Source organism: Sciurus carolinensis, chromosome 12 (assembly GCF_902686445.1).
Source record: "Sciurus carolinensis chromosome 12, mSciCar1.2, whole genome shotgun sequence".
NCBI lineage: Eukaryota > Metazoa > Chordata > Mammalia > Rodentia > Sciuridae > Sciurus > Sciurus carolinensis.
Window position 1 is genome coordinate 86,603,046 of NC_062224.1, and position 26,231 is coordinate 86,629,276.

The 26,231-nt window shown below is 38.2% G+C and overlaps 1 protein-coding gene across 9 annotated transcripts in view; it reads right to left on the bottom strand.

Moving 5' to 3' along the window:
- Window positions 1-19,518, bottom strand: part of Camsap2 (calmodulin regulated spectrin associated protein family member 2) — a 94,323-nt gene extending 74,805 nt beyond the window's left edge. For all 9 annotated transcript variants that reach the window (XM_047520192.1, XM_047520191.1, XM_047520190.1 and 6 more), the window contains exon 1: window positions 18,514-19,518. In XM_047520192.1, the coding sequence (XP_047376148.1) occupies window positions 18,514-18,652 (139 nt within the window). In that variant the 5' untranslated portion in view covers window positions 18,653-19,518. The remainder of the gene's footprint in view (window positions 1-18,513) is intronic.
- Window positions 19,519-26,231: the final 6,713 nt, after the last annotated feature.

Below are 26,231 nucleotides of genomic sequence, written 5' to 3' on the forward strand. Positions count from 1 at the left end.
TGGAAGCAAGACCATACACTCAGTTTTAGACATCTGAGTTTGAAATGATAGCAAAAATATCCAAGTGGAAATATGCAATAAGCAGCAGGATATATAGGACTCAACAAAGAAGTCAGAGTGAATGTATTAACTTGGGATTTTGGAGACATCTAAAAATATCCTTGCTTAATAATTGAAAACACTTTTCTCCCTTCATAACTGCATTACCCAGTAGTAAGCCAGCTTTAAACTTAAACTACTTGCCTCTGTACTGTGAAATAAAGAATACAGTGCTTGAACTCACTTAAATTTTAGTATTAAAGGAACTATATAGAAGCTATTGAGTAGAACAACCATAAAAGGGAAATTATTTAAGCTATTATAAAATGCATAAATAATGGATTTTATTTCCTATACCAATAGAAAATTATTAATATAGATGAGCTGATAGCTAAACATTATTTGTACAAAGAAAACTGAGTGATTATTATCAGGATTATAAATTTTATCTATCATATCTATACACCCACCTAACATTTACTTACTTATTGCTTTCATATCTATTTTAAACATGATCTTTATAACATTTTGGTGAAATGGGCAAGTCAGATAAAAATAAACAAATAATAGAAATACATACTTGTACTTACAAAGGATCTTCTATATGTGGGCACCGTCCTAAACATGAATTCTGTCATTTAATCCTAAACAACCCTTTTACCCCCCATTTGACAGATAAGAAACTCAAGAAAGGTTATCTTGCCCAAAGGCACACAGTTAGTAAATGCAGGATTCTAGTTCTAAACCATCTAGCTAAACAGACTCAAAAATAACAATGGCATGCAATATCACAAGGATGGAAGGTGGAAGACGTAAAGCACAGAGACTGTTTTCATTCTATTAAGGCATACCTACAAACTTAAGTTATAAAAGCACACGTTTTTAAAAGCCCCCAATGCAAGAAAAAGGAAAAGGATCCACAGAAAATGAGTTTCAAGAATATGATAAAAACAGATTTTTTCAACCTCCAAAAGAAAGCAAAATTATGTATTAAATATTACAAAATAGGTCACTTCAAAAACAAGTCTTCAAGAACTAGATGTGCTTAAGACTTTCAAAATATCATTTCATTAACACATTTTTAAAAAACAAATTGGAGCCGCATCACATTTTTAAAAAATGAACTGAAACAGTATACTAGGAAATAAATACACAGCATTTGCAGGCAAATGGATGAAATTGGAGAATATCATGCTAAGTGAGATAAGCCAATCTCAAAAAACTAAAGGACGAATGATCTCGGTGATAAGCGGATGAGGACATACAATGGGGGGTGGGAGGGGTTAGCATTAGGTTTAGGGTTAGGTTTAGGGTTAGGGATAAGGAGTGTGGTAAGAATGAAGGAAAGAAAGACTGTATAGAGGGAAAAGAGGGGTGGGAGGGGTGGGGGGGAAGGGAAAAAAAATAATGAATCAAACATCATTGCCCTATGTAAACATATGATTACACAAATGGTATGCCTTGACTCCATGTACAAATAGAGAAACAACATGTATCCCATTTGTATACAATAATAATTTAAAAAAATAATAAAAAAATAAAGTCCCCCCAAAAAAAAATTAAAGAAAAAAAAAGAAATAAATACACAAAAACAAAGATAAGAGGTTTTACTCTCTTAACTTCTAGAACAAAAAGGTTAAGAAATTAATAACTATGGAATAGTTGTGTGAAATATCACTGCTAGAACTGCAAAGAAAAGAAACAAGCTTTTCTTGTATACCAGGACTTATGCAGAAAGCTATCCTAATCATGTTGTTAAAAATTCTGATTAGATCCCAGTTTTGAAATTAACATTCACTTGAAATGCTTGAGGTCAGGTAAAGGGAGTAGAGACAGTATTGCTAAAGACAATTTTCTATAAAGCTGAGTTAAGTACCAGTTGCATCCATATCCCAGAAAGTAGTACAGATCTCTTTACAACAATGAAGGGTGAAGAGGTAGAGGGAATGCACTTTGGAAACATCATCACACTAGCCAGGAACAGTGGTGCACACCTATAACCCCAGTTACTAGGGAAGCTGAAGCAGGAGGATCCCAAGTTTAAGGTCAGTCGGTCAACTTAGAAAGACCCTGTCTCAAAATAAAAATAAAAAGGGCTGGGAATGTAGCTGAGCGTTAAAGCACTCGTTTTCAATTCCCAGTACCATGAAAGAAAGAAAAAGAAAAGAAAGAAATACTCTCACACTAAAGCATGGAGACTGTTTCTAAAACAGTTACTAACAGAACTTGTAAATTTCCAAAACAAACAAACAAACAAAACAACTCCAACTGAAAGAAAACCATAGACACTGAACTTGAAATTAACTGAAAAACATAAAAAATGGTCAAAAACATGAAAAGAAACTCAGCACCTATAATCAAAGAAAGTTACAATTTTTTTTTTTTTTTTTTTTTTTTTTTTACAAAATGACAAACAAAAATAACCATGAACCTACTTCTGACGAAGTACTAAAAAGAATACCATCAACCATGACCAAAGGGCAAGGACTATGTAATGTATCTAAGATACGGATCTCAGCACTAACTTTGTCTAGTTCATGGTAAGTGCTCAGTAAATTTTAGACAAATTAATGAAAATGCTATTTTTAAAAAATTCTTGTCAGTAGCCTTTTCCTGTAGGAACTCCCAAATTTCAAATTTCTCCTCAAGTAACTTCCTGATTCTGTGCTAGTAACCATAATTTAATCCTGTACCTGCTTTGAAAAATAATTTCTCCTGGGCCATCTTCACTTCTCTAACAGCATTCCCTCTCAAAACCTTTGTTCAGTTAACTTACATTCACTACTTACATTCAGTCCAAATTTGGGGAATTTTTGGAGTTTGAAAAAGAATGGGCTTGATTTTAAAAGACTGGTAGAGTCCAAATTCTACCACTTACTTGTATGACATCTTAAGTGCAGTTATTAACTGTTCTGAGTTCTAGCTTCCCCACATTCCACAAATACACTACCTACTACTATAATCCCAATGATCTCCACCTCTCCCTGACCTCTATACTCCAGGCACACAAGTCTTTTTGTTGTTCAAACGCACCAAGTTCAGCCCTCCTGGCCTGTGTACTAGCTGTTCCTTCTGCCTCTAGTGTTCACCTGCTAACTGCATGGTTGGCTCTTTCCATTCAGATCTCAATTAGATGTCATCTCCTCACACATGCCTTCCCTGACAACCCAATCATCCTATTTTAACTCTCTAGATAGCAATTATTGCTATCCCATAATATTTTGTGTCTTTATTTTTGCCTGTTCCCACTATAATGTACCTCAAAGGAGAGGAGGCTACCTTTCTGTCCTATGTCATTGGCACTTAGAACTGTGCCTGACACAGAGCAGGCACTCAAGTACTTACTAAAATAATTTTAAAATTCGTAAACACAGAGTTTTGCATTCATATAATGTACCAATTAAAAGCTCCTTCCTTCCCTCTGCTTTGTTACCAAACAATGTATTAAGTGCGTATGACACTCTGGAGCTTAAATTATCACTCCCATTCCTCATCATCCCACAAGACCTAAGCTCTTCAGAGTTCCAAATCCTTACATAGGCTACAGTCTATGTAACTCTCATTTGTTGCTGTTGTTTTTGCTTATTTGTTTCTTTTGTTTTGCTTGCTCTGTGGTGCTGGGCATCAGTGCCAGGGCCTCACACATGCCAAGCAAGCGATCTACTACTCAACTCTTCACTTCGGTGCCACAAAGAAATATCAAACTCAAGTGGAAACCAGGTTCTCAATGACCAGAGGAATTAGAAATATAACAAAGAGCTGGGCATGGTGGTGCACATTTGTAAGTGAGTTCCTAAGCAACTGAGCAAGACTCTGTCTCGGAAAAAAAGAAAAAGAAAAATTAAAAAGGGCTCAGTGGTAAAGTGCTTCGAGGTTGTACCCCCAGTACCAAAAAGGAAAAACAAAGAAAGAAGAAGGAAGGAAGGAAGGAAGGAAGGAAGGAAGGAAGGAAGGAAGGAAGGAAGGAAGGAAAGAAGGAAGGAAGGAAGGGAGGAACAGACTAGAAGGAAGGAACTCAGGTACTGCTAGTTGAAATAGAAAGCATCAGTATGAATATGTTGTTCAATCTCTCTCTCTTTCTCTCTCTCTAGCTAGAGAAAGAAATAGATTTAGGTATATGTTGTCCATGTGTTTGTCTGCTAAATAACATTTCAAAAGCAATAAGTCTACCGTTTATAATAAACTTCCAACTAAAAGGAAAAGGACTTCTTGAAGAAATGGCTACTTCCATTACTAGAATAGAACAGGGAAAGTACAAGATGAGCATAGAGCAAGTGTTTGTGTGTGTGTGTGTGTGTGTGTGTGTGTGTGTGTCTGTACTTGCACACAAGGTCCAAAACATAAGGAAATTCTAACAAATAATGGAGTCATGTCAAAAGGAATCAGGATCCAGATGGAAGGGGTAACACTGGCCAAATCTGGGGCAATTTGAACATCAAAATATATGATAATTTAAAAATGAATATTATTTTATTCATTGAATAAAAAAATGAATCTATCCCAACATAAATAAATGGGAAAGAAGGGAAGCTCTTCCTTTTAGAATACCAACTGATAAATGGGGGTTAATGTTGGCAAAAATCAACAGGAAAAATTGATTCAGAATGCAAAAATGGCGGGTAAAAGTTTGATGAACAGGACATTTTGAGTTATGTCCCTTAAATTATTTATTAATTATAAATAGTCATTTTATAGTGGAGAAAATTGACAGATCCCACTTTAACCAGATATGAAAGTAAACATCACCAATATTAGAACACACATTAAATACACATTTTTGTTTGTTTGTTGGTACTGGGAAATGAACCCAGAGATGCTTACCCACCAAGCCACGTCCCCAGTCCTTTTTATTTTTTTCTTTGGAGACAGGTTCTCACTTAAATTGCTTAAGGTCTTGCTAAATTGCTGAGGCTGGCTTTGAATTTGTAATCTTCCTGCCTTAGTCTCCCAAACCGCTGGGATTACAGACATGTGCCATTGAACCCAGACATTACGTACCTCTTGATGTGATTTACTGAAAACACATTTCTTCTGTGGTAGTCTTGACAGACTTGTGTAACTTTAATCATTAAGAAACATCAGACAAATCCAAGTTGAGAGACATTTTACAAAATAATTGATCCATTTTTCTAAGATAAAAGTGGACTTTATTAGGGGAAAAAAATCAATGTTGAAGGCTCAGACATTTGAGGGGAACTCGGAAGGAGGATTTCCTACTTCTCCACACATCCCACCCAATCTTCCTACTATCACTGTCTATGAAAGAGGACATCGATTTGTTCTGGCTTTAGGAGGAACAACAAATGGGTAAGGAAACTCTCCTCTATCTGAATATCTCTCCTCTAGAGTTGCCAGGTTGCCAACTGGTTTGTCTCTGGGTGCTGGGGCACCCTTGTCCAAGTCAGAGATGATGTAGAGATGGTGTACAACAGGGCGTATCCACTGGTGGAGAGACAGGTGGTGGCTGTGGTGGTGGTAGTGGAAGTCATGAGAGAAGTAATGAAGTTAATCAGAGGGAAGTAGGGAGGAGTAAAAGGAAGAGAGAGAAGAAGGAATGTGGGGAAGAAGGAAGAAAGTCAAAGAAAATGGGATGGCAGCAGAAGGCAGGAATAGCAGGGATTTGGAATGTAGTCTCCAGGTCCTGGGTCTCTCTCAGTTCTTGTCTGAGGGTAGGTCTCTGGCACTTTGTTTTTCTTCATACTGTCAAGGCGTTCCTACTGGGACACTGCCAGCATCCATACCAGGATCTCAACATCCTTCTAGTCACTCAGAACGAAGGCAGAGGGAGACAACTGCTGAATGAAGGCCTAGCACTCCAGAGCACTGTAGAGGAACACATAGAAAGTGGTGACCCAGTCAGCCCTGAGGACAACTGGCTGCTTTTACCAGGCACACAGCGTAAAGGAGATTTGGCAAGAGCTAATAAGATCTATCTAGGAGTCAGGCAAAGGGACTGATTTTCAACTCAGCAGACAACTCAGGGTACCTGGTCTTCAAAAATCTTAATATCATGAAGAGAAAGACAAACTAAAGAACTAGTACAGATTAAAGGAAACTAAACAGACTTTACAACTTTACAATCATGCAATGCATGATTCTAGACTGGATCCTGGAATGGCAAATAAGTTAGCAATAACAGACATTAAAACAATTGGCAAAACTGAACAAACATATTAATATATTTTTTGTTCCTGCTACATATGAAATCTTTTCTTCCATTAAATCTTCCAAAAGATTGTTTGAAAATATGTAAACTACTGATTTTTGTATGTTGATTTTGTACTTCGTAATCTAATTGAGCTATACTACTGTTTATAGTAGCTGTTAATAAAATATCTTGAATCTAAAAAAAACTGAATAGGTGCTGTGGAATACATAACATTATATCCTGGTTAAATTTTCTGATTTTTAACTAACTTTATGTAAAAGAACTATCACTTTAGAAGATACATACTAAAGGAGAACGGGGACATAACATCCCTAATGTATTCTCAAATGGTTCCAAAAAAATCATGTGTATATTTTTACTTATATTTATGTACGTATGCACACACACATATATACTATATACATGTGTTTGTGTAAGAAGGAGGGGTAGGGAGGGAGAGAGGGAATAGTAGAATAAATGGGACAAATTGTTAACAGTTGGTGAATCTGGGTAAAAGGTATTTGGGAGTTCTCTGTACAACTCTTGTACATTTGAAATTATGTTGAAAAATGTTATAAAATGTCAAAATGCCTAAAACCAATCTCTTTCCCCAAATTTGACCATCATCTTCCAGAATTCCTTAAATGAATGACCACCATTCATCTATTTGCACAAGTCAGAAACAGGTGTCATCTTTAATGCTTCTGTCTCTCAATTCTCAAAAAAAAAAAAAAAAAAGTCAAGTCCAAAACCACCCCCCATGACCACCTTCACAAATTCAAATCATATCTCTATGATCCAGGTGATCAATACTTTTCATCTCAATACTGCATTTATTCCTAATTTTTGTCTTTTCACCTTCATTTTTGTTCCTACTCTAAATCAGTCTCTACTCTAGCCAAAACCTGCTTACTTTCCTTAAATAAATCTGATCATTTTACAAACACCACCACCATCCCCACCACCACACCCAAAGGTTTTCAATGACTTCTCATTTCTCTAAGGATTAAAATCTTTTCTCTGGCCTAAAAGAAAGAAATGATTCTATCCCCACCAATCATTCAGTTCCTGGAAACCATGTTTTCTTCCACTATAAAAGCCTCTGCACATTCTGGTCACTTGGTTTGGAATACTCTTTCTTCCTATTCTTTTCACCCTTTCTGATTCTTGGGGTCCAGTGACCCATTCAGTTTGATCCAATTTCCCCTCAATAAAAGGAAAGAATATAGTATTTATTTGCCTTCCCTGTATCTCAATGTACTTTTACTCTTGAAACTATTCAATTCAATTATAAAAATGAATGAGTTTATAGTATGAGTTTATAGTATGAGTTTACAGACTATGAGTTTATAGTCTGTAAAACATAGGTTGAAATGTTTGAAGATATTTTAAGTACAGATAAGTAGATAGTAAGCAAAAAGTCTGTTAGACATAGAACTGATTTCTAAGTAATAATGTATGTATAATAAACGTAAAAAGGAATGGGGAAAAAAAGATATCCTATTATTCAAGAGGTAACTAGATACTAAATATTCATAATACATAAACATGCAAGGTACTCTGATATTTATGATATAGTAGATACACATGAGACAAAGAGTCAATGAGCACTTTATATTCATGAGTCCTTAATTCACTCATCCATTGATGCTGCTCATTTTGGCCTGTGTCTCTGCCCAAGAAACACAAAACCCACAGCTGTTCATCAAGCTTTTGGCAAGCTACAGCTGTGGCAGGCATGCTAATTCCCTGTGTTTCTCTGATAGAGTATGTGTCACTGATCTGTGTCTCTGTGAGTCTCCCTGTTGGAACCTTAACCCTGGTCCTAATGACCACATCATCAACAGAAAAGGTTATGTAGTAAAAAGAGACAGACATAGGACAGGAACAGGAAAGGCAATGGAATGAATCTGCCTTAACTTTACTATGTACATATATAAATATACCACACTGAATCTTCACATCATGTACAACCACAAGACCAAGAGCCTAATTAAAATAAGATGTACTCCATGTTTATATAAATATGTCAAAATATACTCTACTGTCATGTATTAACTAAAAAGAACAAATATTTAAATTTTTTTAAAAATTCTGCATTTGGGAGAGAGACTCCCGAAGTTAAAAATGAAGAACCACCATTGGAAAAGGGAAAAAAAAAAAAAAAAGTTTGCTTGAGCTAAAATCTCAACACACATTAAAAAGTATTCAGGGGTGGCAGAGGCAGGGGGCTGGGTTTGTGGCTCAGTGGTAGAGTACTTGCCTAGCATGTGTGAGGCACTGGGTTTCATTCTCAGCACCACATATAGACATACAAATTAAATAAAGGTTCATCAATAACTAAAGAATATTTAAAAAAAAAAAAAGCATTCAGGGAACACACACACACACAAAAGAGATGGACATATGAACACTATCCAACATAGTATGATCCTTCCTCCTGCTTCCACTCTAGTTTAAATGTATTAAACTCACCCCATCTCTTGTTCCTGTTTCTCAATATAAACTGATATAACAAGTCAAATTATTTGCACATTTTTTGGTTGTTACGTGAGCTTCCTGTTTCATGACCTCTAGGATATGTACTGGAGGTACATACTGGGAGGTTGCCTGATACATACTTGGTAGGTTATCAATGCACCCAACTCATTTTTTCCCATACAGCACTCAAGGCAATCAAATAATAAAGGGAAATTCTAAAGGAGTAATCCGGTTAATAAATGAAGCATGACAGAGAGATAAATAGACATTAAGTGCCTCTCGGTAGAAGTACAAACCACCTATAAACAAATAAGGAAAGAAAATTCAACCCTTAATGCAATCAATTCTCTAGATCTAACTACTAACTTGTAAAAATACAGAGAATAAAGAGAAACTTGTTAAATAAACAATGACATGGAGATCTGGACTATGAGAAATCTTATAGGACAAATATTCTGCTTCTCTCCAACAAATAAACTACAAGAAGGATAAAATGAGATGGAGGAGATGCCTACATATTTTGAAGAAATTTAGAGACATATCAATCAATTGCAATGTATGGTTCTTATATGAATCCTGACTAGAAAGAAAAAAAAACAAGCAAAAGTATTTACAACACAATCATAAAGGTTAATATTTATGCTATGGAGTGATAATGACAGAGCTGTGATAATGGCAGTGCCATGGTTATGTTTAAAAAGAGAATCTTTGATTTTAAAGACATATAGTGATATATTTATAGATGGAAGTGATACAATGTCTAGCATTCGCTGCAAATAACTGGCAGAGGTGGGGGTGCTGACAGATGAATCAAGATTGGCCACAAGCTGATGACTATGGAGGCTGGGTAATGAAAATAAGTCTGTTGTTATTGTGTATATTTGAGATATAATCAAATGATTTTGTTTAAAAGGAAAGAAAGAGGTAAGAGAAGAAAATATATAAATTGCAAGCAACCATCAGGAAAGAGCTCTATATGGTGTAATACATGAGTATAACACCTGGAACTACTGTAGCCACTTTCCACCATGGAGAAAACAGCCTGATGATGAAATCCACTCATGAGGAAGGCACTACTGACAGAACTATAGAGAAATGGAACTGGAGCCCTGATCAAGTCAAATTCAAACCCATCCTACCTCAGGACTTTTTCAGTTTTATGAACCAGTAAATCCTCAATAGCCAATTTGAGTTGGATTTTCTGTTACTACACAACTGATACAATCTCCTATTACTTTCAACCTAGTCACATTTGTCTCTACTTTTGCTCAAAATGTTATCGCAAAGTCATTAATAACTCCTTGTTGCTAAATCCAATGAATTTTTTTGATACTAATTGCTAAATTTTCCTCAGCTGCACCTTTGTATTTTATCATCCTCAGTGTTCTCTTCCCAAATTTCTGAGACTCCACATTCCACATCATTTTCTTTCTTCCTCTCGAAATACTCCTCTACCCATGGCTCTTTTGCTGGGTCTCCATCTTGGGTCTTGTTCTCTCTCCATACTCTCACTTAGTGACTGGAAATGACCCACTTTCTTGATTTTCATTATCAGCTATATCTCTCACTCATGAGTTATTCTAAGCTCCACAGATGAACTTCCAAGGATGTTAAGGCACATACTACCGTTTTAGATGTTCCTCAAACTGAATGCTATCTCCTCCACACACACACAATCTGTCCCTCTTCTATTGTTCCCTTCTTTTTTTTTTTTTTTGGGTGCTGGGGATCGAACCCAGGGCCTTCTGAGCTATCTCCCAGCCCCCCCTTCTTCATTAAATAGAATCAATCTTAACATTTCTCAAGATCTCACATTTCCTTCCACATATCAGATCAATCACCATGTCTTATCTTTTACATCCATCCATTTTCTCAGAGTTACTGAAATCATTCCAATTCAAGTTCCATCATCTCTCACCTGAGCCAAGATCTTTTTTTTTTTTTTTTATTGTGGTAAAATACACGTAGCATAAAACATACCATTTCAACCATTTTTAAATGTATTCCAAAAGATCTTTTGAAAAACAGACTGATAGCATCACCTTGCTTAAAACAGAAACTAAACGACTTGGAGTCAAGGTAGGAAAAAGACTGTCACCAGGTCTACTCTTTAATACCTTCTGAGTTTTGAATCTGTGCCTGTTCTACCTATTTAAAAAATATTTTTAAGCATCAATAAATTTTCAAGAACCTATAATCAAGACATCTAGCACCTATGTAAAACTTTAAAATGGGATAAAGATATTGTTTTGAAATTTGTTACAAAATTCTACAAAACATAAAAATTAAGTTTACATGGTCACCAATCTATACAAATATCTTTTTTAAAAAGGATGAGGCGGGCTGAGGATATAGCTCAGTTGGTAGAGTGCTTGCCTTGCAAGCACAAGGCCCTGGGTTCAATCCACAGCACTGCAAAAAAAAAAAAAAAAAAAAAGGATGAGGAGAGGACTGGGGTTGTGGCTCAGTGGTAGAGCTCTTGCCTACCATGTGTGAAGCAGTGGGTTTGATTCTCACCACCACATTTGATAAATAAAGGTTCATCAACAACTAAAAAAAAAAGAACAGATGAGGAGATTTGCACTGTATGATGTCATACAGTGACAACAGTTGTTGGTTCTGCCCAGAACACTAAAGTTCACCTCTATAAAGATATATAATAACTATTTGGTGTGTTCATTTAATACAAGAAAATAGAAACTGAACAGTCAGAGGAAATCTTCCCCAACACTGAAACCAGTGGTAAATTTGTTAAGTGCCCCGCAGAAGATTTGGAAGAGGAACATTTAAAATATCTAGAAACACTGATGAGATGGTTAAATTACAAATTTTGCTTCAGAACAAGAATGCTGGGTCAGTGATTAGAAAAGAAGGCAAAAATATTAAGGTTCTCTGGACAGGATACAACGCTAGTGTTTCCATCCCAGACAGTAGTGACCCCAAGCGGTTATGTCCCAACAGTTTGTGCATCATTGCCTATTAACAAAGACAGAAATGTATTTTATTACGTGTCTTTTATATAATTAAACAGTATCCTCTTTAAACAGTGGGAGGGGCATGGAAAACAAAAAGACAGCTAAAAAAATGTAATCTTTAGAGTAGTAAAATGCCATCAGGAAAAGAAAATTGGAAACCACCTACTTTGAAACTTTACTGAGGACAAAAGTCTATAAAATATTTCAAATGTCTTTTACTGAAGTACTTAAAATGTGTATGCAATTCCCATTTTAGAGTTAGAAAATGGTGTCAAGAAAGGGATAAGAAAGGTGAAACATGACAGCTTCGAAATAACTTTTTAAGATCACACATACACGTCCAAGATGTATGAAATATGAAGGAGATAAACATTATTTCAATTAAAAATTTCACTTCTTTATCTCCAAAAAATGTAACACAAGTCCTTATTAATATTACTAGGTATAATACTACAGTGTACAACTATGAGGGTTACAGAGAGTTCAGGCTCTGCTCTTTTGCTGTATTCCTAGCTTCAGTTTTATCTTTCCTAGATTGTAGTGAAAAACATTTTCAATAAAAATTTTCTTTGAAATAACTGTAAGAAATAAAATCCCATTCCACAGTGGGAAATGGAATATCCAATAGCAGCCTAAGTGTGAAAGTAATAAAATGAACACTTCGTGCCAGACACAGTAGCACACACCTGTAATCTCAGTGGTTCCAGAGGCTGAGGCAGGATGACAGAGAGTTCAAAACCAGCCTCAGCAAAAGCAGACACTAAGCAAATCAGTAAGACCCTGTCTCTAAATAAAATATAAAATAGGGCTGGGGATGTGTCTCAGTGGTCAAGTGTGCCTGAATTCAATCCCTGGTAACTTTTGTAATTACAAGTGTTCCTTCTAAACAACTCAAAGTGTTATGAATATTACTATCAGGACTATTTAGCAAATACAAAAACTGAGACAAATCACTTTGTAAAAATGCTCCAGAGAAGAAGGAAGTAAGTCAGGGAAGGAAAACTGGAAAGATACTACTATATGGTCCTTTAATTTTAAAATATATGGATGAAGAGATAATGTTTAGAAAGAAAAGAAAAATGCTGGGTATTAGTAGCATTCAGCTCTAATCCCAGTTACTCAGAAGGCTTAGGCAGGAGGACCTCAAGTTCATGACCAGACCAGATAACTTATTGAGATCCTGTCTCAAAAATTAAATTAAATTAAATTAAATAATAAAAGGGGATGTGACTCAGTGGTAGAAAGAAAGGAATGAAGGGAGGAAGGAAGGAAGAAAAAAGAAAAAGCTTTGTGAGGAACACACTTTTAAATTTTGCAAAAAAAAAAAAAATAAGGCTGACTAAAAGGTTTTCATGCTTTTTTATGCTTTCATTTCTAATACAAAGTATAAGATTGTAATGTACTATATGAAGAATATAACATGGATTAAGATGCAAATTTTAGTATCATAAAGACTGACACTAATTTTAGTTCCACTGTTAATAAGTTGGATGATCAAGGACAATTTAGTTGAGCCCTCTACACTGTTTCCTCATTAATAAAAAATGGCAAATTATATTTCCTAAATTCTTTTTCCACTTTGAGTATTGTGAAATCAGGATGTCTTACAATTAATTTGTACTTTAATATGTAAAATACCTTTTGAATCAATGTCTTATGAGCTTTATAGCTTTGATTCTTAAGCTGGGGTCCTTTTGCTCCCCAGGAGACATCTCACAATGACTAGAGTTCGTTGACACAATGGGGATGGGAGCAGAGGTAGGACATACAACTGGCATTTAGAGGGTAAAAGCCAAGGATGAGGCTAAAATTCTACAATACACAGGATAGCCCCCAAGAGCAAAGAATTATTTGGCCAGTAGCTCTGCAATTGGGAAACCCTGCTTTAGAGTCTCAGAGGAAAAAGTAAATAAATACAGCAATGTTGACTTAATAGGGTTGTTTAAAGAATTAAAAGAAAAAAATTGCATGTAAAATGCTCAGAATGGTAATTAGCACATAGTAACTATCATAATAAATTGGTAATAATTGTCTTTCTTTTTTCTTCTTTTTATCCAATGTTTAGATAATTTGTTTATCGACTAAATAAACACCTAGATCCTTAACCTGGTCTTACATACTATTATGTCCAAAATTAACTTTAAAGCTGTGTCTCTCACTATTTTATTACAAAAACCTCCTCCAATCTACCTGGTCTATGTTGCTTCACTAACACTACCTGGGTTTCATAACTCCATGCCTACACACAAACCATTTCCTTTGCCTACAATGCTTACTTTCCATCTGGCCTGGTTTTCTTCAGGGTTTAGCTTGAATACCACCTCCAGTACTGAGTTCTTCCTTCACAGACCACTGAAGCTGAAAGTGATCTCTCCGCACCACCCCACCCCTTACCCCCACCAGTCTCCCTCTGAATGTCTTTGTTCCCATTATACAACTCTTATCATAGATTTCCTGAACTCTACTTAGTTATATATTTATCATATCTCCTCTACTAAAGCATAAATTCTTAAGACAGGCATTGCTGAAACCTGCAGCATTAGACACTATTTATCAGACCACTCCCCTTGCAACTTTTTCTTCCCAGGGCTTCAGTGTTATGCTTTCTTAATTCTCTTCCTAACTAAGTGCTCTAATTCTGCCTCCTTTTCATCAGCCTCCTCCCAGCATTCTAAGTATTCACTATGCTTAATTCTGTCTCAAATTTCTTCTCTCCTATAATCATATCTACTTCTAATTTCAATTACACTGCTGTACTCAAAATACCAAATTATTTTTTCTATCTTCAATGTCTCCATCATACTGCATATCTACATTTATAGCTACTTATTTCACTGGATTTCTCAGAGAAGATATTTGGTCAACACATCAAATTCAAGGTTTTTGAGAACAAAGGTGCTGCCTTTCCCATTCCAGCTTACTGCTTTTTCTCTGTTAACAGCATCACAATTCATTTTCCCAGTCACTAAATCTAAAAGTCTCAGGTAACCTCATCCTCCCTAAAACCGCAGGTGACCTTATCCTCTTAAATATTCTCTTTTCAGCTAAACAACTCCCCATGCACCCCAAATTCAATCCTTTAGAAATACTGAAAATTAAATTTCTGCAACTGTTTTTTTAAATCATCTGTCTCTTTTCTATTTCTTTTGACTTCTACCCATATAGTATAATGGTTAAGAGTATACACTGAAGTCAGATTTCCCTGGTTCAGATTTCCCTTCTTTAGTCGGGTGGCTTTGGATGAGTTCCTAAACCCATGATCCTCAAGCCTCATCAGCAAAACTGGAATGATTAGCAGTTTCCACCTCATAAGGCTGTCATGAGGATTAAAATGAGATACCATATATAAAGTGTTTGAAACACAGTAATTGCTCAAAAACTGTAGTTTTAATGTATTTTCACCCCACTTCAAGTCCTCATCACCTCTTACCTAGAATCCTACAATAATGTCCCAAACTGGCCTATCTGTTCCAAGTATCTCTTAACCATACTACTAACACTGTTTTTACACTCTTCATGGCCTAAGAGTCAGATCTTATGTAGGATTTTGACGAGATCTCTTGGGATATACAAAGAAATATAATGAGGATTATAACAGCAAATGATTTTATATCATTAAACTAAATAATATGAAAAAAAGGGAATGATGGTTGACAAGGTTTAAATGATGTTTATTAGAAAGTGAGGCTTGAATTCCATGTTAAGAATTCTGAATTCATGAATTTAGTAAGAAAGAGTGTCACAAGAGGTTCTGCAGTCACCATTCCCCCAAGGATTTAAGGGAGCACAATATTTAAAGCAAATTCTGTCATATAATTGCTTAAATGAGTTAAGCTCTTCAAATACAGCAGAAACCTCACAATGGTTTAACTTCCTCCTCCTTTTTTGCAATTTACTTAAAGTAACTAGAATATTGTTGAAAACTCATCTACGTAAATTTGTTCATTTGATTAATACTGTAGTGGTTTTTTTTCTGCAAAATAAGCTATTAAGACAGGCTATTTGGAATATTTTTAGGATAAGGAGACTATTATTCAAAGCTCCTGACATAATACTTCAAATTAATTAACTATTCCACATCTGCTTTCTAGTTGTTATGATGTTTACACTTCATTTCTTATAGTTCAATTAGTTCATTCTATACCCACAACTGGTTTTTAGCTATCATTTGTAAAATGACTACTTTTTATATGTCAAAAGTTAGGTTTCTGATGGAAAAACCCTAAATATCATTGTTAAGAGACTTTAGTAAATCATATTTGAAAGTTGGGCTAATTTTTTGAATAAATGAATACAACTGGGCAATAACTTTGAAACATGTTGTACATTAACCTTTTCTGGTAAGCATTATAGCAAATGGAGAATATTTATATTTTAAAAATCTTATTTTTTTCTATTCACTTTACAGAAATTTGTTTCGAAAGACTGTCAAAGCATAAACCAAATGTACAAACATAACACCTTAATACTGTATTAATTTCTTGTTACTAAGTCACTCTCTGAAGGTCTTCTAAACTCTTTTTCATCTCATCTTGACCTTTTTAATCCATTCCAACTGCTGCCAAGGCAAAAGTGACCAAGTACCAACGATATTCCTCTAAACAATTTTAAAGTTAATTAAGATCTGCCCAATCTTTGAAAAATATTAAATTTGAACATATACTATGTGCACATTTTCCATGCTTGCAGAATAGTTAAAAGTTAAAAAAAGCAGACTTCTGGGTCAGAAAGACCTGAATGTAGAACATACCATTTGTCAGATATTTAATCTTGTGAAAATTAATCTCTCTAGCCTCTTTCTTCATCTGAAAACAGGAACAGTTATCTATAAGGATACTGTAGGAATAAATGAACTAGTGTTGTTAGAATAATGGGTAACAGGTATGTCCCACCTTCACTAGTATCTTACCCTTTGTAGTCAAACCTCAAATGAAAACTCTGCCACTTACTGACAGTGTGACAGTAGAATTGTTTCATTTCTCTGGTTTCCTCACTTTGTTCAAATGAGGGAAACACTACGGACATCACAGAGTTGTGAATCCCAAATGTACAACTTAATGCAAACATCTAGCAGAGTGCCTGGCAGAAGAATAAAATTCCATTGATACTGTATTCCTTTTACTTCCTTTCTTCTCCAATGTGCTCCATGTGTGTTCATCAAGTGACCCAGAATCTACTAACTGGCCTGACACATATCCAGAAAATAGGCCATTTTCTGGTTAAAAGATTTTGTGAATGCACAGCAAAATTTTGCCATTTGTATTCTAAGTGACCCCTCAGTTTCTGATAGAAAGAAAATATTCCTGTTTCCACTGGCCCTCCATTTTGCACCTATTACTTTTACATATAAGTTAATATATAAATTTTCCTCTTTCCTGAATACTTAAAAAGCCTTCACTGACCTTCCAAATGGCTATTACATTCAGTATGCTGCTTGAGTTAAAACCAAAACACATGTATTATTCTTATTGCTTACATCAGTAGATATTGAAAATAATACTTTGTGCTTCCTCCTCTGTTACTCTAGACATTTACTTTCGAAGAAATCTTACATTTTAAATTATTTCAAAAGATTTATTACATTTATTCCTGATGCCAGTCTAATATCAAAGATGAGAATTCAAATAAAATTAAGGCTGTCAAATACAAAATTACATCCATGTGAATTTCCTCAAACTAATTCAAACAATTTTCCAAACACTGAGGTTCATCTGCTTGTAAATTAAGATGCACAAGTACTGAAAACACTTAACTACATATGTTTAAACAGCAAAAGTGAACTAAAGCGTTTACCAACATATTTTCACAGGCCTAAAACTGGAAATCAGCCACCATCCTCCCCCAAAACACCCTGTATTTAACATCCAGAGAAAAGTTTGTAAATGCTAAGAAACTTTTCAAAAAATATTTTATGAATCCAAAATTTATTAACTATAGTAGAACAAAAATCTTACAAAAATTACTCTTAAATGTCATTACACTAAATTATAGAAGCATCTTCCAAAGAAAAGTCAGCTAATTTTTTTTTAGCATTCCACAGCATGGGCTCCTAAATCAACAGTTAAAGAACAGGCCCTTTTCCTGTTATTCAGCAAAGACTGGGTTATGGAGGGAGTGTTTAATCGTGGCTGTACTACAGAATTTCGGTGTCAACAGTACATACTCTCGGAAAAAAAGCTTCTAAGAAAAATTCCCAAGTAGGGAGTTTTTGTTTCTCTTAATGTATGAAGCCAAAATACATTCATAAAAAGCAACACGCCTCACTGATACTATGAAATGAAAATAGCAATCTACAGTCAGCAAACTACATGCTGGCCTTAATATATGGTTTTAATAAGACCGTGAAATGTGTACAGAGGGCTGATACAGGCATAAAGAATGACAACAAAAATTAATACTGCTCTTCAACACAGGCCACCTTCCATCCTACAGAGTGTGAACAGCAGCCACCATTACAAATGTCAAAATCAATGCAGTACTACCATCTACCTTCTTCCAATAATAAAGAAACCAACAGATTTCTTGGTAGTGTAATTACAATTATGACTGATGGGGAAATGTATGCAGTACGATAAGGAAAATGCCACAAATTGCTCACTGATTAAAAATTGCTCAATGAAGAAAAAAAAAAGGAACACTTGCTATCCAATAAAAAGGAATCCGGCCGAATCCCCCCTGACCACTCTCAAGGGCCCTTCATTTTCGATCCAACCTGCTTTCTTCATTTCTCCTTTCTTTCTCCTCGTCCTAGCCTCCCATCATCTCCCTGAACCGGTATGGAAAGACACGCATGGAGGTTCGCGAACCGGGGAACAAAAACCGGGATGTGGACATGCTCAGGAGGAAGAGGGAAGGGATTACACCACTTACCTGTCCCAAAGGCTTTGGCCACCAGCCAGGCCAGATTGCAGGCGATTTTGGCCCTGGAGAAATCATAGTGGTCAAAGGGCTTGATGGCTGGAACAATGAACGTCTTTCTCAGCTCCCTGGGGTCTGCAGCATCCCCCATCTTTCACCGCGGCTCCTCGGGCTGTCCGGGCTCTAACCTTCACATGGTGTGGCCGCGCCGCCGCGGGGGTCGGGAGGGGAGGGGAGGGGAGGCGAGCTCAAACCATCGGGGCCGGGGCGAGGCCCGCCCGGGCGCCAACCGGAGGGAAGCTCAGCTGTGCGCGCCGCGAGCCGGCCGCCTCCCGCGGGAGCCGCCGCCGCTGCCCCCGGGCATAGGAATGTGGCAGCGCGGTGTCCGTGGTCGGTCGGTCGTCCGCCCGCGCCCCTCGGAGCCACCCGCCCCGCGAGCGCGCGTGTGAGCGAGGCCGCCTCCCCTTTGTCTCGGTTTAGTCACACGGGCTTGGGGGAGGGTGGAGGCTGGAAGGGCCCGGAATTTTAAGGCGGGGGGGGGTAGTCTTTAACAATCACGTTGTGGAAAATGTCCCCGCCATGGCGATGCCCGCACGCCCTCGCCTCCCCCTTCCCTTCCCTCGGAGCGGGAAGACCCCTCAGAACGCGGGTGGGTCGAGGGACCAGCAGGACCGCGGGGCGCGCGGGGCGGGGATGGCCCACCCAGGGCCGCGCGAGACCGAGCAGGGGAAAACGTCAAAATCACTGCGGCGCCCAGGCCGCCGGCCGCCCGTCCCCTCCTCTGCTCCCCTCCCGTCGCCGTCTCCTCCTTCTCCTGCCGCCGTCGCCTCCCGGCGCTTCCTCCCGAGCTGAGGGCGAAGGCGGTGGCCTGGAAGGGACCGCCAACCGCAGGCTCTCGGTTCCTGCCTTATCAGTTTTGTCCTCGTATTTTTCCCCCTCCTCCTGCCGCCCGACTCGGCTGCTCCCCCTCAGCCGCCGCCGCCGCCGCCGCTGCGGTTTTCCGGCTGCGGCACTGGATGGAGAGAGCAGATGCGGAGACTGAGCATGCGCCCTGGCGCGGCTCGGGCCCCCGCCCGCTTCCCTCCGGCCGCGGCGGTCCGGGCCCGCCACCCCGCGCACTGAGCATGCCCAGCCTCGCTCCGGCCCGCGCCCGAGCTTCGTGCCGCTGCTTTTTAACCATCACTTAGGAGTCCTAGCTTGAGTGGACGTCCTCCGAATCCCGGGCTTCGGGACGCTGCCGCTTACGCTGCCCAAAGAGGAAAGGGAAGAAAGGGAGGAGAGAGTGGGCCTAGCCCACTTGTGGTTCAACCAAGAGAACTGATGTTTATTTAAAATGCTTATTATGTGAAATACACTTTGCTGCGAACTTGAGCTGCACAATATTTAGTCCTTGCAGTAACACTAAGGGGTGGGTATTATCGCCGGTTGACCACGACATTATGGAGAGGTGAAGTAAGTTAAGTCATCCAGAGAGCTTAAACAGGTTTGAAGATCAGGTTTGGAGGCTCCAAAGCTATAAGAATTCCATGACGTCAAGATACTTTCTTAACTTGGACGTTCTGAGAGAAGGCATACGTCAATCATATAAATCCTTTAACAAAGCAAGTTGATACTTTCCATGATCTGGAATCTAAAGACTTTTTAACTTCATTTAGTCAGAACCCTCTCCCCTTTCCCAAGGGGGCTTGCTTTCTCAAATCTGTGTGTCCTTGCTCAGTGTAGTCCCTCTGTCCAGCGGACTTACTCCTCCTCAGCTCCAAGTCTCTCCACAGTAGTCACTCCCTTCAGGAAGCCTGCCCTGATAGCTACTGACAACTTCCCAGTCAGGAATGTCTCCCCTACGTGCCTCCCCTTTGTTCCCAGAACACCCTGTTCTTATTTATGTCCTAACATTTCTCATACTGTAAGCCAATCATCAATTACTTCTTTGTCTTTGCCATTAATGATATGACCTGGTTCATCTCCAGCACCTATATGTTGACCAGTCCATGGTAGTTGCTCAATTAATATTTAGGGACAAAAGGTGAATGGTATTGTACTTAACACTTATTGAGCTTACTTAATTTATTAATTCTTCACATCTCATTTTAACACATAATCTAATATTAGTTATTATAGAATCCTATGTTATCTTCATTTTGCAGATTAGAAAACTGTCTTGGGGAAAAATTATAATTGCCCATGCTACAGTCAGGAAAGGCAGACTTAAGATTTGAACCCAGAGCTATCTTACTTCAAAGTCCATACTTTGTATTAGGAGGACCTCCCTATTACCATCAGTCATTGTGATAGAAACAAGGCACAGAAGGGGAGAGGCTTTGGAACCTATCTAAAAGCACAGCTCCACCAGTAAACTGGCCGCTTTGATTCTGCTTAATCTTTACAAACACTCCTCCCTGAACCTAGCAAGGCTCTGCTGATAAGCCTTGATAACAAGGGAAAGAATGTCAGTGAGAAGAATAATATGCCACAGGAGGGTGGGGTGTAGATATAATTTTTCAGTAATTTAATTAATATTAATAGAGTTTTTCTCATGTAAATGCTCTTTGCTAGATCACATAAGGGATAATAAAATTAGCATATAGTAATAGTTCTCAAGGCACATTCATATGATAACTATTTGATTTCCACATCCATTCTGTGAAATAGGCATTCTTATCTTCCAGTTCTAGATGCAGAACTGAGAATCATATAGATTAAGTAGCGTGGTCAAGATTTCATGGTTGATTGATATCAGAGTCTAGCTTCAAATTTAACACAGACTCCACTCCTCAGACTACATTCCCTGTGTCTTATGGAATCTGGTGTGTTCTTAAATAAATATGAACAAATGTAAAAGTGTTAAGTGCTACAAAAGATACAAAGTGCAATGAGAAGATATAAGTGGAAGGATTGGGAATGTTTCGTGGAGGCTTTTGTTAAATCTAATATTCTCAAATTCAACTTCGACTGAATTCTAGAGCACACAAATCAAATTAAGAGAAACCCAATGAGAAATCTGTAGTCCAGAAAGGCTGAAGAGGGATACTGAAACATTTTACCAGTCATTATAATAATCTTTCAGCAAATACAAGAGTCTCAAGGCCAGAAACTATGCCTAGTCACCTTTATGTTGAATGTGATCTAGCACCATGCTTTGCCCAGAGTCCGTGCTAGATAAATGCTTGTTGAATTTAATCAAAAAAATTTTTTCTCAATCTAAATAAACATGAAGAAGAAGAGAAATAAACAAAGGCCAGTGCTCTGACTTGTCCCTTGATTCAAAGGTGACACTTTAGTAGGGATGGCATTACTCTGACCCCAACTTGGAAGGATTTGAGGAATGGGAAGGAAAAAAAAAAAAGTACCAAAACAATGAGCAGCTTTTACTTTCAGAGAGACTGTGAAACAACTTGGGGTCATAGTAGGAGGCTGTTATTAACAGGGAAACACCCTGACGACAAAGAAGAAGGATTTGTTTTCAGAGAGGCAGACACTCTAATAAGGTGCTCTTTGTGACACCTTCAGAATGATCCTTTGAAAACTGGAAATCTCTGTGGACTATCACTGTCAGAAAGAAATGCTGTCCACCACCTCCTTAAGATAGTTGACTTTGTTCAAAACAAAAACAAAATCCAGTGATTCTTTGGCCCTGCTTGCCCAACTACACAGCTGTTCCTCTAGTTTTTTATCACCAGATGTAGGGTCTTGGTCCATAGGGCATGAGTAACACACACAATCCTCCTCTGCTTGAAAAGTATTTCTCTCCTTTTGTCTGGAAATTCCAAAATGTCAGCCAGACTTCCTTCCTTATAAACTTCTCCATTTCTGTCTTAAGGCAAATTCATAAATTCACTCATCCATTCATCTGTCAATATTGATTGAGAACCCAGGTGCTGAAGATACAATATTGAACAGGACAGCTCAAGAAGCAAGTAACATTTGGAGATCCTATGACCTAAGCAGCCCCGTGTTCCTTCATTGTCACGTCTGTATCTCCAGAGGCTAGAAGCCTTGTAACTTCACCCATAGAAATCTTTGGTGTATCCCCTCAGAAACAAGGAAATACTAAACCAAGGAGCTCTACAGCAAGACCTCTTAAGTAGATTTATCATAAGTAGAAAGTATATATACATATCCTATCATCTACTTTCAGTTGGTTGCACTATTAGCAACTGGTACTGAGCTCTTGCTATGTATGCACCAGGCTGTATTGTACATATATTAACTTATTTAATTCTCACTCTCCAGCCCTATTATTATCCTCATTTGGTAGATGGAAAAATCACAGGGCAAAGGATTTAAGTAAGACTTTATGTTATTTCAAAAGTAGGAGGAACTAGAATAAGTAAACCTTGAATCAACCAGGTAAAGAACAGGGGCAGGTGGTGTTGCTGAGTGTTAGAGCTCTTAACATGCAGAGAGCCTGGGTGAGATCCCCAACATTACGGGAGAAGAGAGGGGGTTGGGGAGGAAGGAAGGAAAGAAGGAAGAAGGAAGGAAGAAAGGCAAACCTAGGACTCGGGGGTAGGGAATGCTTAGCTAACCGATGACAGGAAGGGGTGAAGTTGAGGAAAGCATAGCAGCACCTGATAAACCAACGTGAGCTAGCAGAGCCTGTGCTGGGCATCTCATGGTCTATCTTCTAGACACGGTGTGGCTTTCATCCGAATAGCTGACAGGTTTTTATTAGGGTTACATCATCAACCTTCATAGCAGTTCCAGCGAGACCTGTGTGCTAGGATGCCAAGCATGTCGCTGGAATGAGCAAAACACAAAGAGGCCACATAACTTCCCAGAGTTGCTCTGTGAGTCAATGTCTGCACTGAATGAAGAAATGTGGCCCTTAGGTTCCCAGGTACAGCACTGGGATTTCCCCAGATCCCTAAGACATTTTTCCTTTATTTATTCCTCGCTTAAGCCAAGCTCCCTTAGCTTCCAGTAATGAACAAAGCTTCCATCATTTTTAAACACCACTGAAAGCAGATAGGAGGATTGGCAGACAACAGAATGGACACCAGACTAGGAGTAGGAACTCCAGGTCAGTGCTGTTCTTTATTTCTGACATGTGATTCCAGAGAAAATGTGCCACTTTTTTGTCCTCAGATATCCACTACTTACAATGGAGTGGAACCGAGCAATTTCTAAGGCACCTGCAGTGCCAACAGTCTATGACAAGAAGATGGCTTCTGTATTTTACCAGATTAAAATTGAAGGTTAAATCAGTCAGATGCCTAGCATTCGGGATTTAAATATTTTTTTGAGCAGGAGTTACATTTTTTTTTTTTTTTATTTCCAGAAAGACTTATGATGGGATCATGCAGAAAGGCCAGGGAGGTTGCAGAGCAGGAAAAGGGATCCTCCAGTGAAGGCAGAGACCAAAGCAGAAAGAGAACTCTAGAGAGAAGGGGACAGACACAGGTATTGGTTGGTAAGTACAGAAGTCCTACTGCATTGAGTCAACATGTCTACAAAATATAAATCAAGGAGGTCTACAGTTCTAGACTGTCGCCTAGTCAACCAAGATTTTGTTCACTTTATCAACTTAATGGAAACAACCCAAATGTCCACCAGTGGAAGAGGACTGACCAAATAAATGAGGCAGTGCATAGGGATTCATTACATCATACAGAAAGATCTCAAGACATCATGGGGTCAAGTAAGAAGAATTTCGTATGATGTTTAAAAAACAAATATTCATGGGAAATCTGATATTCCCAGAAAGATACACAAGAAACTAGATGAGAGACACCCCCACACACACATATACATACATACGTGTGTGTGCGTGTGTGTGTGTGTGTGTGTGTGTGTGTGTGTGTGTGTATGCTTTGGTACCTTTTGATTAATTTTGGTTTATATTGCATCTTATTCAAAACATAAAGCAATTTTCTTTTGGGGGAAGGGTTACTGGAGTCTGAACTGAGAGTGTTTGACCACTTAGCTACATCCTAAGCCCTTTTTCATTTTTTATTTTGAGACAGGGTCTCCCTGAGTGGCTGAAGCTGGCCTTGAACTATCAATCCTCCTGCCTCAGCCTCCTGAGTTGCTGGGATTACAGGTATGTGCCACTGCACTTGGTCCCACTTCTTTACCCCGCCTTGATGGTACAGGGGTTTGAACCCAGGGTCACACAAATGCTGGGCAAAGCACTCTACCACTGAGCCACATCCCCACCTAATAATTTTTTTAAACTGACACTTTCCCTCTTTCCTGGCAACGTAGCCTCTGCTCCTACCAAACTACTGACCCTGTTTTCCTGAAGTCATTACACAACTCCTTGTGACTCCTGAGGCCTTGTTCCTTTGGCCCCCATGGCATGTAGTCCTTATGAGTGTAGCTTTGTTCTGAACACTGTCTTCCCTCTCAGGTTCCATGGCCCCCTGCCTGAACCTGGTTCTCTCTCACTTTTTCAATCCCCTCTCTGCTGCCCTTTTAACCTCCTTCGTGTGCTCGCCTGCTCAGGAGAGTAGTTAATCCAGACTCAGTCTTTTCCTGCTTCTTCCCTCCCTCGCCATCACAATGACTTCTTTATGGCTTGAGCTCTTGTCCCTAGATAGGCAGTTCCCTAATCTGTGTCTCAGCTCCTGACCCCTCTCCTAAGTGACTTAAAGCCTGATACAGTCCTGGAATCTCCAGTTCCACCAGATTAAAAAAACAAAAATGAAACAAAACGAAAATGCTTATCAGATTTCTCTCTGGTCCCAGTCTCCCTAATTCTGCTAATGACACCATTCTCTGCTGCTCATTCTCTCCCTTTTGGACTTGTAGGCTAACATGTTAACTTTCCTCTATCTGAACTTTGATGATTCAATATCCACAGTTCGAAAACTTTAGTAATTTCATATTATGAGCCTGATATTGTACCACGTCTTTCACGTACTGCATTTTACTTCATTTAATCACAAAATAGCGTGTAACATAGAGATTAACCTCATTTTATAGATTGCAAATGAAGGCTCAAAGAGATTAAGGGCATTCCTCAAAGCTTCATGAGAATGAGCAGAACTGATGCTCGAATTTATGGTTCCTGGTTTCTAATTCAGGAATTTCTCCATTCCCCTATCCTGCTTGCTTACCAGATACAATCTAAACATTTGCTTTGATTTGAAGATCCTCTGCAAAGTGGCCTGGCTTTACCTTTGTATTTCTCTAGTTCTGTCCTATACATAGCAAGCTGAGCTATTCTCAGGACCTGGAACACACTTAATCCTCTGCAGGGATTATTGGTTTGGCTAATTTTATTAATCTCTCTCTGTAAAGCCCTTTGAGAACCCAACGTAAGCTACTGAAATCTTCTCATCTTTCAGTATTTACCTTCAATGCCACCTCTTCCACGAAGCTTTCCCTGGCCCACCCGTGGTTTCCTGGACCCATTTTTGCTTTCTTATGGTATGCTTCATCTTGAATTATAATTCTTTCTGTGCAGTATAAGGGAAGAGATAATCTTATTCTACTATAATCACTGGCAATGCCTAATATATAATAGACCACAAGAAGCATTTGTTGAATAAATGAAAGAATCAGTGAATTAACAGATAAGAACAACAACAAAATTCACATTAGCACACATCTAGGGCCATGAAATATATAACTTAACTAGCTTATATGGAAATTTAAAATGAGTGATTCCCAAAGGTTTCTGAACACTATTCTGAACTAGCCTATTATGTTTTATTAGAATTCATACTAAGAAAATATAATTTTTAAGTGAAACTGATATTTTTTCTCTGAAGGACAATTTTTTATTA